General features: G+C 42.6%; 1 protein-coding gene across 1 annotated transcript in view; it reads left to right on the forward strand.

Moving 5' to 3' along the window:
* The first annotated feature begins 1410 nt into the window (after positions 1-1410).
* Positions 1411-15318, forward strand: part of SYNE1 (spectrin repeat containing nuclear envelope protein 1) — a 311148-nt gene continuing 297240 nt past the window's right edge. Inside the window, exons 1-2 of the mRNA XM_075087908.1 lie at positions 1411-1595; positions 10483-10748. Of these exons, the coding sequence (XP_074944009.1) occupies positions 10685-10748 (64 nt within the window). The 5' untranslated portion in view covers positions 1411-1595; positions 10483-10684. The remainder of the gene's footprint in view (positions 1596-10482; positions 10749-15318) is intronic.

A 15318-nucleotide genomic window follows, 5' to 3' on the forward strand; every position in this document is an offset into this window, starting at 1 on the left:
AAGATGTATGTTGAAAGGGGGAACTCAGAAGCATGTCAGCATCCACTTCCTTTGCCATCTTTGATGCTGCAACTGCCATGGGGTAAGACAAAGAAGCAGGACAAATAATAGCAGTAAGAAAGCATTGGATGAAAAAGGCTTTGCAGTTCCTCTCCTGCACAAAAAACAAACCAAACCAAAAAACCTGAAGCCCTCAAGAGGAGGAAAATTTCAGGTCCAATATACGTGGCTACATTCGTTGTCAGGAAGAGAGAAATTTTGTGGATGGCTGGAGGTGACCTAGATACACACACCCCGGTTTCTCAAGAATCCTTATTGTAGCTCCCGGTATGTCTGCCTCTTCCACACAGTATCCTGGCTCCAAGTCTGTGATCTGTAACTGCGTATTGTGTTGGGGTAGGTGCCACAAGTGTAAGTGTTCATATTACAAGGGTAGCACCAATGTTAACATGACTGGTGCTAAAGGAAGGGATGATGCTGAGTAATCTCTGCTGCCTAACTCCAATTTCATCCATCCACTCAGTAAACATCCTGCATGCTAATGTTGTAGAATCATTGCAGCACTACCAGAAAAGATGAAAACTAGAAGGTGCGTTGGCACAGTTTCTGCCCACCTCTCCATTCCAGCTCTAAATGAGTGTTTTTCTTCCCCAGTGATACAGACCAGAGATGATCCATCTTGTAAGCAGAAAAATATCCTTCTGTCTCCTGCACGAAGCTAGCCTTAACTGTAAAAATAAAAGCAAAGGAGGGAAAAAGCATAACCAAGCCTCAGGGTTTGTGCAATGTCCTCTGAAGAGGCAGAACCACATTTTATACCGGTGGCATACACGCTGTGGGATGGCTAGCGACGTTTGAGCTCAAAAGTGGCAGACCGTCTTGCTAGCTCCTTACAATATTTCTGTCCTGCTGCTGTTATGTAAGCGCTGGTGTCCCAGTTTGCTTGCGCAGCTCCCCGCCTCACGCACGATGATGCTCCGGAGCCTACGCCAAAGGTAATGCCCTACAGAACGCTCTGTAATGCAACATTAATGGTAGTAATATGACTGGTAATAGTAATTAGCAGCGGTAGCTCGATACAGTCATTCTCAGAAGTATTTTGGCTACTCGCTACAGCGCACTTCAGGGGCGTTTAGGCGCTGGGGGCTGAGGCCGGTGCCTCATCCCCCGGTTCCCCGGCACAGCGGCCAGAGCAGCCGCCCCCGGACAAGCTGCCCCGGCCTTGCTGCAGCCGCGGCGGGGCGGGGCGGGGCGGGGCGCGGTCCCCCCCGCGATGCGCGCAGGGGCGGCGGGTCCGGCCCACAGTGGCGGGGGCGGGCGGTGGGCTGCAGCCCGGGGGAGGCGGCCGCGGCCTGGGGAGGGCTGCAAGGGCACGGCACGGCGGGGCAGGGCTCACGCAACCCCGCTCACGCAACCCCGCACACGCAACCCCTGCTCGCCGCCCTCTCCCCACCCCCGCACCTGCTTCCCCGCCGCGGGGCGTGGCGGGGCGTGGCGGGGAGGCGCGGCGCGGCGCGCGCTGTGCTGTGCTCGGTAACCAGGGAGCCGCACCGAGGCGCGGAGCGGCGCGGAGCAGCGCGGTGCGGCGGGCGGAGGTAGGGCGCGGCGGCGGCGGCGGCGGCGGCGCGGGGGCCGCGGTGCGGGGCTCCCCCGGCTGCGTTCGGCGGGGGCCGCCGCCTCGGTGAGCCCGGGGTGAGCTGGCGGGTCGCGGGAAGGAGGGACCCCCATGGGACAGCCTCTTCTGGCCGCCCCCCCCGGCCGCCTCCTCCTCCCCGACGCCAAACTGTCTTGAGGTTAATCCGAAACTCGCTGCCGTGATTGCGGAGTTTGTCCGTTTTCCTGGGCGGATTCGAGGTTTTGCCCTTTCTGAGTACGGGGGTAGAAAATCCCGGAGGAGGCTGCGGTTCGCCTCCCCAAGAGCACACGTGTGTGTCGCAAAGGTGCCTGTTTTTATGCTCAGTCACACGCTGCAGGTCAAAATGTAGTTAATCGAGGAAGATGTGACTTCACACGCACTCCCGAGAAGACCATTTTCGGCTGCGTTGCATGCAGTGATGATGCAAAAAAGGGCAAGTGTACCGCAGCAAAGATGCATAGAGTCTGTATGTTCCCTGGTATGTGTGGTAACTTCCCAGGGATAAGACCTGCTGAAATACTACCAGGCAAGGCTGTTACTAGGATTTTGACAACCATATTTGCAACCATGTTCATGCTGAGGAAAAGTGCTTGTGAAGACTATTAGTATTCTGCTATAATAGACCAGGTTTTGCAAACTGATGAGGAATTACTTATGTAAATCACCTACGTGATGCTGAGGGAAACTCCTGTGCTCATCACCAAGAGGAATATATACCTGTGTGGCTTGCAGGGAAATAGTATGTGGTGTTTCTGGCTTCTTGCCAGCACTTTGCAAGTGCTGAGCCTGTTGAAAGACTGTTAACAGGCACACACTTTCCTGCAGTAGTACTAGTGATGGACTGTATGCTTTCTATGAACCCTGGTAACTACTTTTGTGATTCTTGTGTGCACTTTAACACTTAAATAGATCCCAAGCTATAAATGCTGATGAGCTATGTTTAAAATATTGCCACTGGACAGACAATAGCAGGGTGCTATGTTATTTTAATTGGTGAACAGGAATGCTTTTTTGTTTGCTGTGCTAAGTTCCATGTGCTGAATGACATGACAAAACTGGTTTATGAGGTGCAGTCTTAAACTTGTAGAGTTACTCACTTTTTATCTGGTAGGAATCTATATCCATTGTCGTGTGGGATGTTTAACATATCCCTTAAAGCACCAAAGTTTCGCCTGGAGAAAGGAGCTCTTCAGAATGAGCACGGTGCTGCACGTTGGGGTGATTCAATTCTCATTTTTGCAAGCTCTGCTAGATGTGAAAGTAGAAGTAATAATCTCTTTACTTCTGTCCTGTTCTTTTAATTCCTGTTCCTAGCACCTTGGTTTAATATTACCTTCAAAGATTACATATGTCAATGGCAAATTCTATGTTGCGGAGTATAAAATACGACTGGATTGATATTAATAACTGATGAACCCTAATACATTTGAAATTTTTTAAAAAAATAATTTTATTGTTACTTTAAGTAATTGTGATAAGTCCAGTAGTGATTTGGACTGCTGCACTTAATACAGATGCAAGAATGTCACCATGACTGTACACCTTCAGGCAGCACGACCTTATCTTTATTAAATATGAGAATCCTTCAAGCTTTGTTTTTGTACTCTGGGACCTTAGGAGCACCTCCTGTAAACTTCACTAGAGCCACACTGAGTTACACAGCCTGCCAGCGAGTACACTGCTCAATGAAACTAACACTTTGATACTGGGTCAGGGAGAGCAGATGCGCACAGAGAAGGAGGAGAGCACCCTGTTAGTATTTAAATGCATTTGGGGAGAAGGTAGGAGTGCCTGGCCCTGAGGAGGATCTTGCTGGGTGAGGCATTGAACAAGGTGTGAATACCTGGAGAACTTCCAAGGTCAGCACAGTGAGAGTGATTGCTGCGGGTCTACAGGGCTTCAGTGGATCAGGCCCCAAGGGATGTACACATACGTTCGCCCTTTGGGCAGACACCACATTAATCCATCTCAGTTATGCTTTGATACAGGAAGTCAGTTGTGGCTCAAATTTTTTCTTTTCAAGTAGTGGCTGTAGTTATTGGGAAAGTACACACATCAAACACAAACAATTATTTCATGCTTCCTCGTTACCATGGCTAGTGACAAAACTTTAGAGCTCTTGTGTCTCCTTGGAGGTCACAAAACTAACAGCAGCAGTGTACCTCTGAAGCAGCCGAACTTTTGCCTTTGTTACTGTCGTGGTTTAGCCCCACTCAAAGGCACAGACTTCATGGGGAAACCAGAGGTGTTTCTGCTTTTCATACGGCAGCTGTCTGCCCCTTGCTCACAAGTTATACTTCAGCTAAGCTTTCTTGCTTGGGAGATGTGCAGAAATACCAAAGAATTGTTGTTTGTTTGTTTGTCTCCAACTTGTGGAGACCCACCCTTTCCTGAGATGCTTCAGTGATTTCTATTTTAGTGGTCTTTCATTTTATTTCTCCTAAAGACATATCTCTCCACAAGCCTTCTGCTATAGGTCATATTATGAAACAGAAATCCGAGTTGCCACATCAGTATTAAAACAGAAAAATCAGAATGGCTCTCCTACCACTAACCAGCTTACACATTATATCCGAACTTCACTCTGTCCTATTTGCTTGTGTATTGTGACCTCTGATCTTAATCTTGGCCTGTCTTTGGCTGCGCAGATAGTAAGCTCTTTGAGGCAAGGATTATATCCTGTGTTTGTAGAAGGTAATGAGCTACTGATCCCAATCTCCTGCTATTACCAACATCTATATAAATTATAATATATTGCTGCAGAATTTCAATAGCAGGATTACTAAACTGTAGTATGCATTGTATTTAACTTTTCATATCAGAGAGACAGTGAATGACCTTTCTTTGAGTATATCTAACAATGTACGTTCTGCTGATTTTTTTTCCTTAAAAAAGCAAGTCTCTGCTTTCTATTTTCTCCTAGAACACTTTGCATTTTCTGTTCAAATGCAATCACAGCTTTCAAGACAAGAATCAGAGTTTCACACCACTGGATTTTTGACCATCCCCCAAAAAACCTAACACAAAGTAGAAAATAAGGTGCTCACTTGCTGAAATGTAAATACATACATAGACATGTGCATGACTAGGGTCCTACAAATAATTTTTAAATACTTGAGTACAGTTATAGGTAAAGCATAGAAAATTGTGTGCCATATATGCCACAGATCTAAATGTCAGATGTGCAAATTACCTTGAATCTCATGACTTATTAATTGCTGTTGTAGACCCTCAACCTTCTGCAAAATGAAGAACAACTGTTCAGCTCCAAACAATGCTGAAGGATAACTAGAGGAACCCAAATAATCTGGAGCTTTGGAAAGGATCTAAACTTCTCTCTCTCTTCCTCCCCACACTCCCCAAGAAAAACAATTTTCAGTGCCTCCAGGTAACTACTGCACATCAAGTCAGTTTGAGGCTGGATGGTCAGTGAGAACATCTTGTTTCAGTGTTCCTGTTTCAATGTGTCAAAGGTCGGAATCTGTCTCCTCTTCCACCTTTCTCTATTCAAAAGCAAGTCATGCAGTAGAGAAAGGAAGCATAGAGTGACAGGGTTGGGATTCAACTATCAAAAACACCTTTCAGAGCCAAAACTGCATTTTCCATGATCTTACGTGGTGCACAGTTATGTGCCATTGGACTTGGGAAAGTTCCAGTATGCGCTGACTTGTGCTACACTGGGCTTAAGCAAACAACTACAGATTTGCAGTTCAACCATCTGTAACAATTACCAAAGGGACTTTTCTGTTGGCCTTGATTTTGGAAGACCAGTGAGGAGGTACCTCATTTTATCTGAAGATACTATAAATTATTTTGGATCACTCTACCCCACTTCTTCATCCTAGCTCCTAATTTGAATATATCCTGCAGCCTGATAGATTTATTCAAATAAACTTACAAAAGCATTCTCAATCCATCACCTACAAGTTTTCAGTATTCTGCGATGAATTGTATCAAGTTTTTTCACTTTTAACTTTGTTTTTATTTCAGATGGTGCTGTTTCCGTTTCTGTTGTGCCTTTGTCTATCAGAACAGTCTTCAGTGTGAAAAATCAGTATAATACTAACTGAGGCAAATTAATCTCCATTTCTTCTTATTCTCTACGTTCTTTTTACTTATCTGGCTAAAAAGACATTTGCTTGCTGTCTTTACTTTCTTAGTCTAACTCAGCTGGTCTTTCAGCAAGTCTCTCTTTGTCCCTGTAGACAGCATACACTATGGCAGAGCTCTTCACTTCTCATTCTTCATTTCTGCCCACTTGTTGCTGAGTGATGGCTTTTTCAGTAACGTCTGGAGCAGTTTTATTCTGCCCTGCATAGGTGTACAGTTACTGGACCTTGGACTTAAAGAAATCCCCAGCCTGCTTCACAGGGGAGACACTGTGCTCTGCAGTCTAGTTGACTTCTGAAACTGATTTCCCTTTTATTTATTTTTTAAGCACTGTCTCTTTAGGTCATCTCCTGACCTTCTTACATGCTTTGGGTTGTTCCTCTAATAGTTTGGACTACATCAATCACTTCTTTGGTCAGAGCTATTTTCTATTATTCGTTGGTTTTTTTTTTTCCCCCCACTACTAACTAAAACCCAACCTAAAATAGCTGGTTCTGTGATTCTTTGATGTTTAAAAATGCAGTTATGACCTCCAGAAAATCCTGGTTCCTGCCCTTCTGTGAATCATTTATTCCTGATTGACATGGGGATCACTACTGCCTCATAGAATTGCATCAATTCCAGCAGCATCTATTACTCTGGTAGTGTTTCCAAGGCCTCTTACATTTCAGGAACAGAACCTGTGGATCAAAGTGGACCTCTAGCACTACAGCAGTGAACCATGATTGGAAATTTTTTCCTGGAAATGTTTTTTGACTTGATCAGTTCTGTATCACTGTTTCTTACCACGGGAGTCTGCCTCTTTGTTAACATATAATGGCATTCCAGCACTTGACCTTATTTCTGTCATTCCTGAGGTTCTCTTCAGTTCATCTGCTGTAGTTATTTTACTTATTCCACTGTATTTCTTACATCTATGTAACATTTGAAAATGACTTCTAGCTGCAGGAGTTCCTTGAATTTATTACACTATTTTTTTGTCCTCTCAAATGTCTCTTTTTGATATGTACAGATTAGAAACAGTCCTTTCACTGCCTGCCATCTGTCTGTTTCTTGCACTCATCAATATATTTACTTATTTATCTGTGTTGATCCTTGTTTGTCTGGAGTTTCTTTATCCATTGCTGCTAAAATGGGAGATTACACAAGTCTAAAACTCTTTTCAGGTACAGCCATGCTTTCACATTAGTAACAATCTTTCCCAGGCTGCAATACGTGGCATCAATCCAGTATAGTGAGAATCTGCAATTTGTGCCAACATGAAGGACAGTCAGAGAATTTTTTTTACTCTTTTTTTGGTCAGGTTTATCTTCAGCCATTGTTGCACAACTTATATGTTGTCTGTACCTAGTGGACATCTCTTTGGTTTTCTGGAACCACACTGCTGACAGGCCTGTCTGTTTTCCTTTAATATGTTTTATAAACTTTAAGGACTAAAAGATAAAATACAAACTGGTCTTGCCAATGGTACTCTAGGTTTACAGAAATAAGAGAATATATTTTCCTTTTATAACTGCAGAAAAAAAAAAAAAGCACTCCTGAGCACTATGAAAAAATGAGAATTACACTGGGGGTGCAGAAAAGTTAACCCATAATAGATCTACTGTTTTTCATATCTCTTCCATAGAACAGACATCCTACTTTTCTGGCATTTGAAGAGAGAAAAAATACAATACAGAGAATTGTAAACTGCATAGTACTATAGCAGATTGTTAGGCCTAATGGTTTTTATATGAGAGGAGTTCACGTTTTCTCTTTTCATCGAAAAACAGTACTGGGATATTAATATAAGAAAATGGTGTCAGCATAACTTTATCCATTAAATCCAGATAAGTGGCAAATGTAATAAAAAATTTATCTCATTTATATGCAAAACCATTTAGTTTCACTCTTGTGTATTCATTCCCTGTATGTTCAGACCAAAAAAATTAATAATAATGAATAATCACTTTTTGAATGCTAAAGCAGAGAATAGCTCATATAGTCCTTCAGGTTTATTGCAGGCTAAGATTTATGAGACTTAAGCCATACACTTTTCTTAAAACCTGTGCATTTTGAAAACATATCCACCTGAAGATACATCTTTGTGTCTGGCACTGAACTGAAAAAGCCATTCCATTTATTACAAATGATTTTGTGTAATAGCTATGAGAATATTTATGTAAGGTATTTACAAATCTGAAAAATATTCCTTCCATAGAAAAAAAGATCTTTTGCTGCAGGCTTTAACTGTTTGTAGGTCAAGAAAAATTTCCCCTCTGCATTACATTGAATAGCTGGCTCTGTGTGTAGGTTTGTTGCTCTATGGAGCTTTAGATGTTGGGTGAAGACAGGTGAGAAAGGTGCGTGAAGCTTCATTGCACCTATTCCGCTGATGTCTTTGCTGTGCCCCAAGCTGTGGTTTTCTGCCTGTAGAGGTGACTGTGCGATGGCAAATGAGACTCTTTCCTTCCCACCTGTAGTAACTTGTGCTCTTTAAATGAGTGAATTCCCACTGCGTGCAAAGGAGCTTTTGAATGAGGAGCCATATTTAGAACCGCAGATTCTTCTTATGCAGCATATAATTTAATATCAGCCAGATAAATCACTAATTGCAAGTCTGCCATTTATTGGTGGACAGTGACTCAGCCTGCTGCATGAGTAGGCTGAACGTATATCTTCATTGCAATTTCACAGACACACTTAACTTGGAGTGGGATCAGCATCTTCTGCAGCTCCTCTAAATCTGCTCGTGTACAGCTGATTTACGCCAGCTCTGTGATAGTGTGAGTGGGCTGGTATTCTGATACTGTTACTGCTGTTAGCCAAAAAACAGTCAGACAAGGCATTTTTAATACCTGTTATCTCTGCCCAACAATTAGTCTAGCAGCTTGCTATTAAAAGTTGCTGTACCTTGCTTACATTGCTGCTTAGAATGTTAGCACTGCCACTGCCGTAGAAACAAGGATTCATTTAATCCACTTTGTTACAAATATTTCTGGTTTATATGGGGTTATACAACCTGGTGTTTCATTCAAATATTGCAAAGGAAGCAAAGGTCCCAAGGCTGACATAGGTGGGCACGAGCAAAGAAAACCTCCTCCTACTCCTCCCCGCCCACCAAGTTGGATGCTCTTTGGTGTTGGCTGTGGAAGAAAGCTCCGGTTGCTGATGCTCTATGTGGTGATTCAGCAATGCCTGGGGACCATCAGCCCTAGTTGATGTGGTGTGATGATGGCACCTTCTCGTGCCAAGCTGTCAGAAGGGTGAGGCCTGCTAGCTGCCAGGGCTCCATGCTGGGACTGAGAAATGGTGACTGATAATGCGCAAGCTCTGCACCTCAAGAGGGGTGCTGTGCAAAGCTTGGAAAGAGAGGAAGTGGGGAGGCCTGCGAAGGAGAGAGCAGGCACGCATGGGAAGAGAACGGGGACATGAGCATCCAGAGGTCTTATGCAAAAATAGCAGCAATGTGGCTGGAGTGGGCATTGGTACCAGTCTGGCCACAGCACACAAGAGAGGAGCCCATGCACACAGGTAGACTTTATGGTCTGTTCTGCACCTAGATCCATCAGAGGTATGCTTCCCTCAGCTCCAGTAATTTAAAGCCAGCTTGGGTCTGCTGACCTGAGCACGCTTATGTGTCCGAAATATGAAGAAAACATACAATAAAAACAGCAGTAAGAGGAGAAAGCAGGGAGTTTCTTGGGTCAGACAGGGTTTGAAGGGTCAGAAAGGGAAATGTTGAAATGTGATTTCCTCTGGCAGCCCTTACATGTTGACACAGCCCCGTTGGGACAGTTCAGTGTGCCTAAAACAGTGCAGCCTAAAGGCTTTTCTGCCTGATGCTGGGGAGCTTTATTATTTGACAGACCTTGAGGCCAGGAAAAGAGGAGAGGGCACAATGCCAATAGACCCACTTACACTCATGATATTGATCAACCACATATCATCTTGAATTTGGGATGCACCCAGTGTGTATAGTATGAATACAATTATTCTTGGTGTCTATTCCCTCAGTTCTTTCTTAATAGGGAAGCAGGTGCATATGTCCACATGTACTTCTTCCTCAGAAGATAAGATGTTATTGAAAACATTATCTGAAGAATCTAATTTGATTTTTTTAGACCAGATTTATAGTAATGTAGTTCTTATTATAGTTACAACAGTGTTAAGTTCATGTAATAGTTCTAGTTCACAGCTTTTGATATTAAATGACCCAAAATACAACATCATCATACACTAGAAAAGTGAATGTAAATACAGGGTTTTTTTTAATAATACAGTATGCGAATCTCAGTATTTCAGATTATAGCACATAGTCCAGTGAAATTAGGGGTTATCCAGATCAGTAAGTTACTATTACGTCCTCCTTTCTAGCATGGTGAAATAGAATGAGTATTGTACAGCTTTCGCATTTTACAAATAATTTCAGTTTTCCTCCTTTACACCTAATATTTACGTTAAGATGTATATGTATAACGTTATTGCGATTTCTAAAACAACATCCACAAGCATCCTCAGGAAAGCATTGATGCCTGGTGCTTTGCCAATTGTTTTTAATGACTTGTTTTTGCAGCTTCATTCCAATGATGATTGCCAAGCAAGCTTTCAGCATTAATTGTGTCTCTGGCTGGGGTGTACACTATGGGCGAAACATAACCGCTTTTTATGTGTTAAAATAGCTATTAAGACTCAGACTTCTTAGTCTTTCAGAGCTGGTGAAAGATTGCTCTAAGCTTTGGTACTTTCTTTCTCAGGTGCTGAGGTTGCTCGCCAGCGCCGCTCCCCAGCCCTGCAAGGGCTGGCGTTGGGCTGGAGGTGTCTGACTGCCCCAGGCATGCTGTGCCAGGGCTGAGGGTTGAACGCTAAAAGGAAGCCATCTGAGATCCTTATCTCACCGAGGTCAGCGGCTTGGAGGGAGACTTCTGTCAGGGGAAGTGGACTCGCTGCAAAGAGATCATGGCCTCATCCCGACTAGTGGCAAGATCTAGAGATATTGCCAATGTCATGCAACGACTTCAAGGTAAGAGACTGACTTGGGCTGGCAGTTTCTGCCATCCATTCATAAATGGAGTTTCCTGTTTTTTACCATAGTGCACAGTCAGGACAATATTTCTGAAGTTTAATAACTGTTCTAAACTTATCTACTGGAAAAAAAAATGTGGTGTATCTGAAGGTCTCTGATTATGTGAGTCCTTTGGTATAGCATTAATAGTGGTTTTTAAAAGCAACTGATATCATGAACATGGGTCCATGGGACAGGAGACTGAATGGAAGATTATGAGATTTTGGTTCTGTTTCTCGCACATGACCTAATTGTGCATCAGTTTTCTCATAGAAAAGACAATAGAAATTATATCTATCCTCTTCTACACTATGAAGTCTACAGGTAGATCTGCTCTACTGAGTATTTATTAGCTTAGCCATACTTGCTGTCTCCAAACGAGAAAGGTACCTCATTATACTGTTGAACATTGAAGAATTCATAGGTCAGTTAGCTTAGTATTAGTGCTGAAGTTGGTGACCTTTTAGATAACATATTGCAGGATGTCTTTACAGTATTAATTGAATATTAATTATTTTTTAAGTTCTTATAATAAAGCTTTATTTAATAAAGTTATTGTCTTATTGTTTTCGAAGTTATACACCTAAATGCTGCAGCTAAAAGCTTGCATCGAGAATGTATGTTTTTGTTCAAATGGTGCTATTGACTAGAAACAAATTGTCAGTGTGGCTGTAGGTTTCATTCGTGTTTAACTTTTAATCATAAATCCCTGACCTCTTCCTTTCTTTACACGCCGGCTTCCACTGACTTCAATAGACGCTTATATGCACAAAACCCTTGCTACCCCTCTGCATCTTCTAAATCTGGAAACTTTATCATCCCATGCTCTTCCTTCCATTTATTGATTTTCAGTTTAGGGCATCTGCACTTGGCTTCCCAGCCACTAGATACAACTAGCAGGCATAATTTCCATGTAGCCTTAGTAGATTAATATGAGAATAAATTAAGGTGCAGAGTGTGTCCCATTTAGGCCCACTACAGCACTTTTCCAACCCCAGAATGCTCCTGCTTGATGTTCCACAGGCTTTTGTACAGTTACTGTCTTTTTTTCTTGCTGTTTTTATGTGTGTCTCCCAATTCTTAGGCTGGAATCTTCAACAATGGGTGATCAAAGTGCCCACAAACATAGAGCAAGGAAATATTTCCTGCCCAGAGTTTCTGTGGTTTAAACATTAGGATAAGACACTCCAGTTAGACAAAAACGAATGAGGGAGTGCAAGGGTACAGTGAGGCAACATTGCTCTCAGAACAGGCAGGCAGGGGTCTCAGTACATTATGTATCTCAGAGTACTATATGTTTAAAAGAAGTCAAGTTCTTAATAAAGATCCCAGAGAATAAAATGAGAGATTTGAAGCAAGAAATGAAATCATTATGAAACTGAGTGCCCTACTGAGGAATATGAGGAAATGCATGTGAGAAATAGCAGAAGTGCTTGATTGTTATGAAGGCACATTGCAAAGGAAGGGATCAGGGAAAGTTACCCAGGCTCGTACTCTGAAGCAATGTATAAGGAGGATGCTACAGGAGCTATTTAGAGAGCATGTGGACTATTAATTACCAAATAGTTATGTACTAACTTTCTAAACATCTATAAAGCTGTTGCTGACAAAATGGCTGTCCTGTTTATTTGCACTTTGTTTTCTTCACATAAATGACTTTCATTTTTATGTGTTTTGCTCACTTGAAAACTGATACATAGTTCAGTCAGCTATATGTCTGTGGGGTTTTTTTTCTTTTAGGAAATTAGGCAAACATAATTAAGTGACCTCTTAAGTGACGACGTTTTTAGAAGAAAATGTATGAACTAAATACAAATTTGGCATTGTGTGTTAGATTGAAGTCATATCTATAACTTCATTCTTTGCTTCTCAGATGAAATCAGTTCAGCTTGGTGTTTCTGGAATCTGAGTTTTCCTGCAGAAGCACTATTTCATTAAATACTTCACCTGTGCCAAGACTGGAGTGCCTGGAGCCTATGTCTTTTTTTAGTCTGTAGTTCTGCATTATGGATGAGCAGACAATCTGCGCTGTAACTACCTTAGCCCTTGTGAGTTAAGGTTGCTCTACTTTTCAGAAATTATGGTCAACTGAAATAGGAGCAGGTATGGACATAGGAACACAGAGATACTTCTTGGCGTGTTTGCATGGCAGCCCAGAATCAGTGCAGTTGGAGCTGGGTCCACAGCTCAAGGTGAGAGCAGTGTTGACAGTATTCACAGTGTAACAGGAATGGTGGTGGTTTGAGGGATCCCCAGTCAGTGCTGAGCAGCAGTTGTGCTTTACAACACTTGCTTTTGTACCTGGCTGTATGCTGAGGCAGGAGAGTTCTGCTGTGATGGTCTCAGAGGATGCTGTAAAATGTCAATGCTGGGAATTTGTCAGGATTGAGGGAGAAAGGCAAAGCAAGCTGTGCTCCCTCCTCCACATTCTTGTCTCATATTCACCTCAGAGGTTTCCAGGAAGTGTTTGTGAAGAGAGAGTGTAGGAAAGACTAGAAAAATACCACTCTTCACTGGTATTCTCAACACTAGTTTTGAAATCTCTGCTGTACCTACTGCAGGTGAATGCAATTATATCAGCTCTCCTAAAAACTGTCAGAGAGCAACAAAGTTGGTTCTAGAGGTGTTTTGGGTGTTGTTAATAAAAAAAATCTCCAGCCAGTTCCCTTTGGTGATTATGACACTTGCAATACACTCTAGATGTTACAGAGCTTTTGAATAAGACTGCATATAACAGCCTCAGAAATCCACTTGGGCCAAACAATCATAAAGACATGCAGCAATGTGGGTTTGTATGCAAGTGTGTATGCAGCCTGTCTTATCCTGTGGTACCCAGGCAAAGGCTTGCTGCAGTATTGCACTCTCTGCCCAGATGAATGGAGCATCTACTTCTTTAGTCCAGGCCAGGCAGGGCACAGGAGAGAGGTGGACGTTGAGAATAACATTTATCACCTCTACCTTAATTCCTGTCATCCTAATAAGAATTGAGAATAGGATTATTCATTGTCGCTCAGTCTGCACTCAAGGGGAAGAGACAGGCCCCTCCAGAAGGAGTATGATCCCTTGTCACTTGAATTTTAATTAATAAGGGCATGTTTTTGAAGCAAAAGTCCTTCCTATTACATTTTAATTCTGGGAATTTTATAACATGTTTACAGGTTTACAGAAAGAGTGGCCTTATCACTTCAAATGGGGGTGGGGGAGTCTTTGAAGAAAGGCTAATCATAATCAGGAAGGTAGGTGTAAACCCACAGAAGCCATCTCACTCTTGCTAGACACATGCCTTTAGCTGCATGCGGCATCTTTCCACTAGCTTCTGCTTACTGCTTACCCTTCCCTCACGCTCACTTGAACGGTGTTACCCTGCTCAGTGCTCAGGGGCTGCCAGGTCTGTCCCACGTGGGTCAGGCAAGTTGAGCTCACGGACAGAAGAGGTGGTGTGACTGCTACAGGAGCTAATGCAAACTAAGGCAGATGTTTAAGAAGGGTATAATTAATTTTCTAAAAGCACCTATCTCTCCTCATTGGCTGCTGAGAGAGTACAGAGAGGACACCTGATTTTTTTCATTGCTGAATTTAAGCACGAGCATCCTTGTGGTACTACAGAATGAACTGATGACATCCTTTACTGTCATTGTCTTTGCATAATTTATTCCTTGCTAGCACAGATCAAGGTTTTCTACAGTACTTCATGCTTCATAGTTTACTTGTTCATGTTATAAAAGCACTCACAAAACCTGAGCAGAACTGGTGTACACCACCAATTTGAGTGATGTTCCTGGGATTGTCTTTGGGATTAGTCAGGGAATTAAATGCCAATTGACAAAAAAGCACCGTTCCTTAACCTGGAGGAAGTGCAAATTTCTCTAGCATTATAGCTGGTCATACACTAAAGATTCTTACAGCATTTTAATAGCTGCAAAAATCAAAGCAAGGAGTGCTGGAAAACAAGATAGTAAAACCCTTATGGCTTTGTAATCTCTGCCATTATGAAATTCAGTCTTTTCTATAAGTACTACGCTGTTACAGGCAAACTGCCGTCATGCTTATGCTGTTCTGAAAAAAACCAGCGTTCTGTTCTTCTGGACCTTGTCACTCCTGAATGCTGACTTGCTCTTTCTGGCTTGTAAGGTGGTGTTGAACAGTCACTGTATCATGCTTGTACTGCAAGCTTTTCTCATTCCCACTTTTCCCTCCGTTTGTTTCCTCCAATTTCTCATTTAGTAGACTTTGCTGGGTAGAGATTTTTCTGAGTGGCATTGTGTTCATTATTGGGTGGTCCATTTAGTCAAGCAGGACATTTTTGTCCTTATCTATAGTGGATCACAAAGATTCAACCTGCACTACAATCCTAACGTACATGTCACCCCAGTTAAGTTGCTCTGGTGTTACTGATATTTTCAGACTGTTATCCATTTTAACCCCATTCAGTAAAACCAGTGCTAGGGCATACAAAGTCTAGCAATTTAAACAATATATTATTACAAGTCACTTTGTGGACTTAAAGAAACCCTCTACAAATAATACG

Source organism: Phalacrocorax aristotelis, chromosome 3 (assembly GCF_949628215.1).
Source record: "Phalacrocorax aristotelis chromosome 3, bGulAri2.1, whole genome shotgun sequence".
In the NCBI taxonomy this organism is placed as follows: Eukaryota; Metazoa; Chordata; class Aves; order Suliformes; family Phalacrocoracidae; genus Phalacrocorax; species Phalacrocorax aristotelis.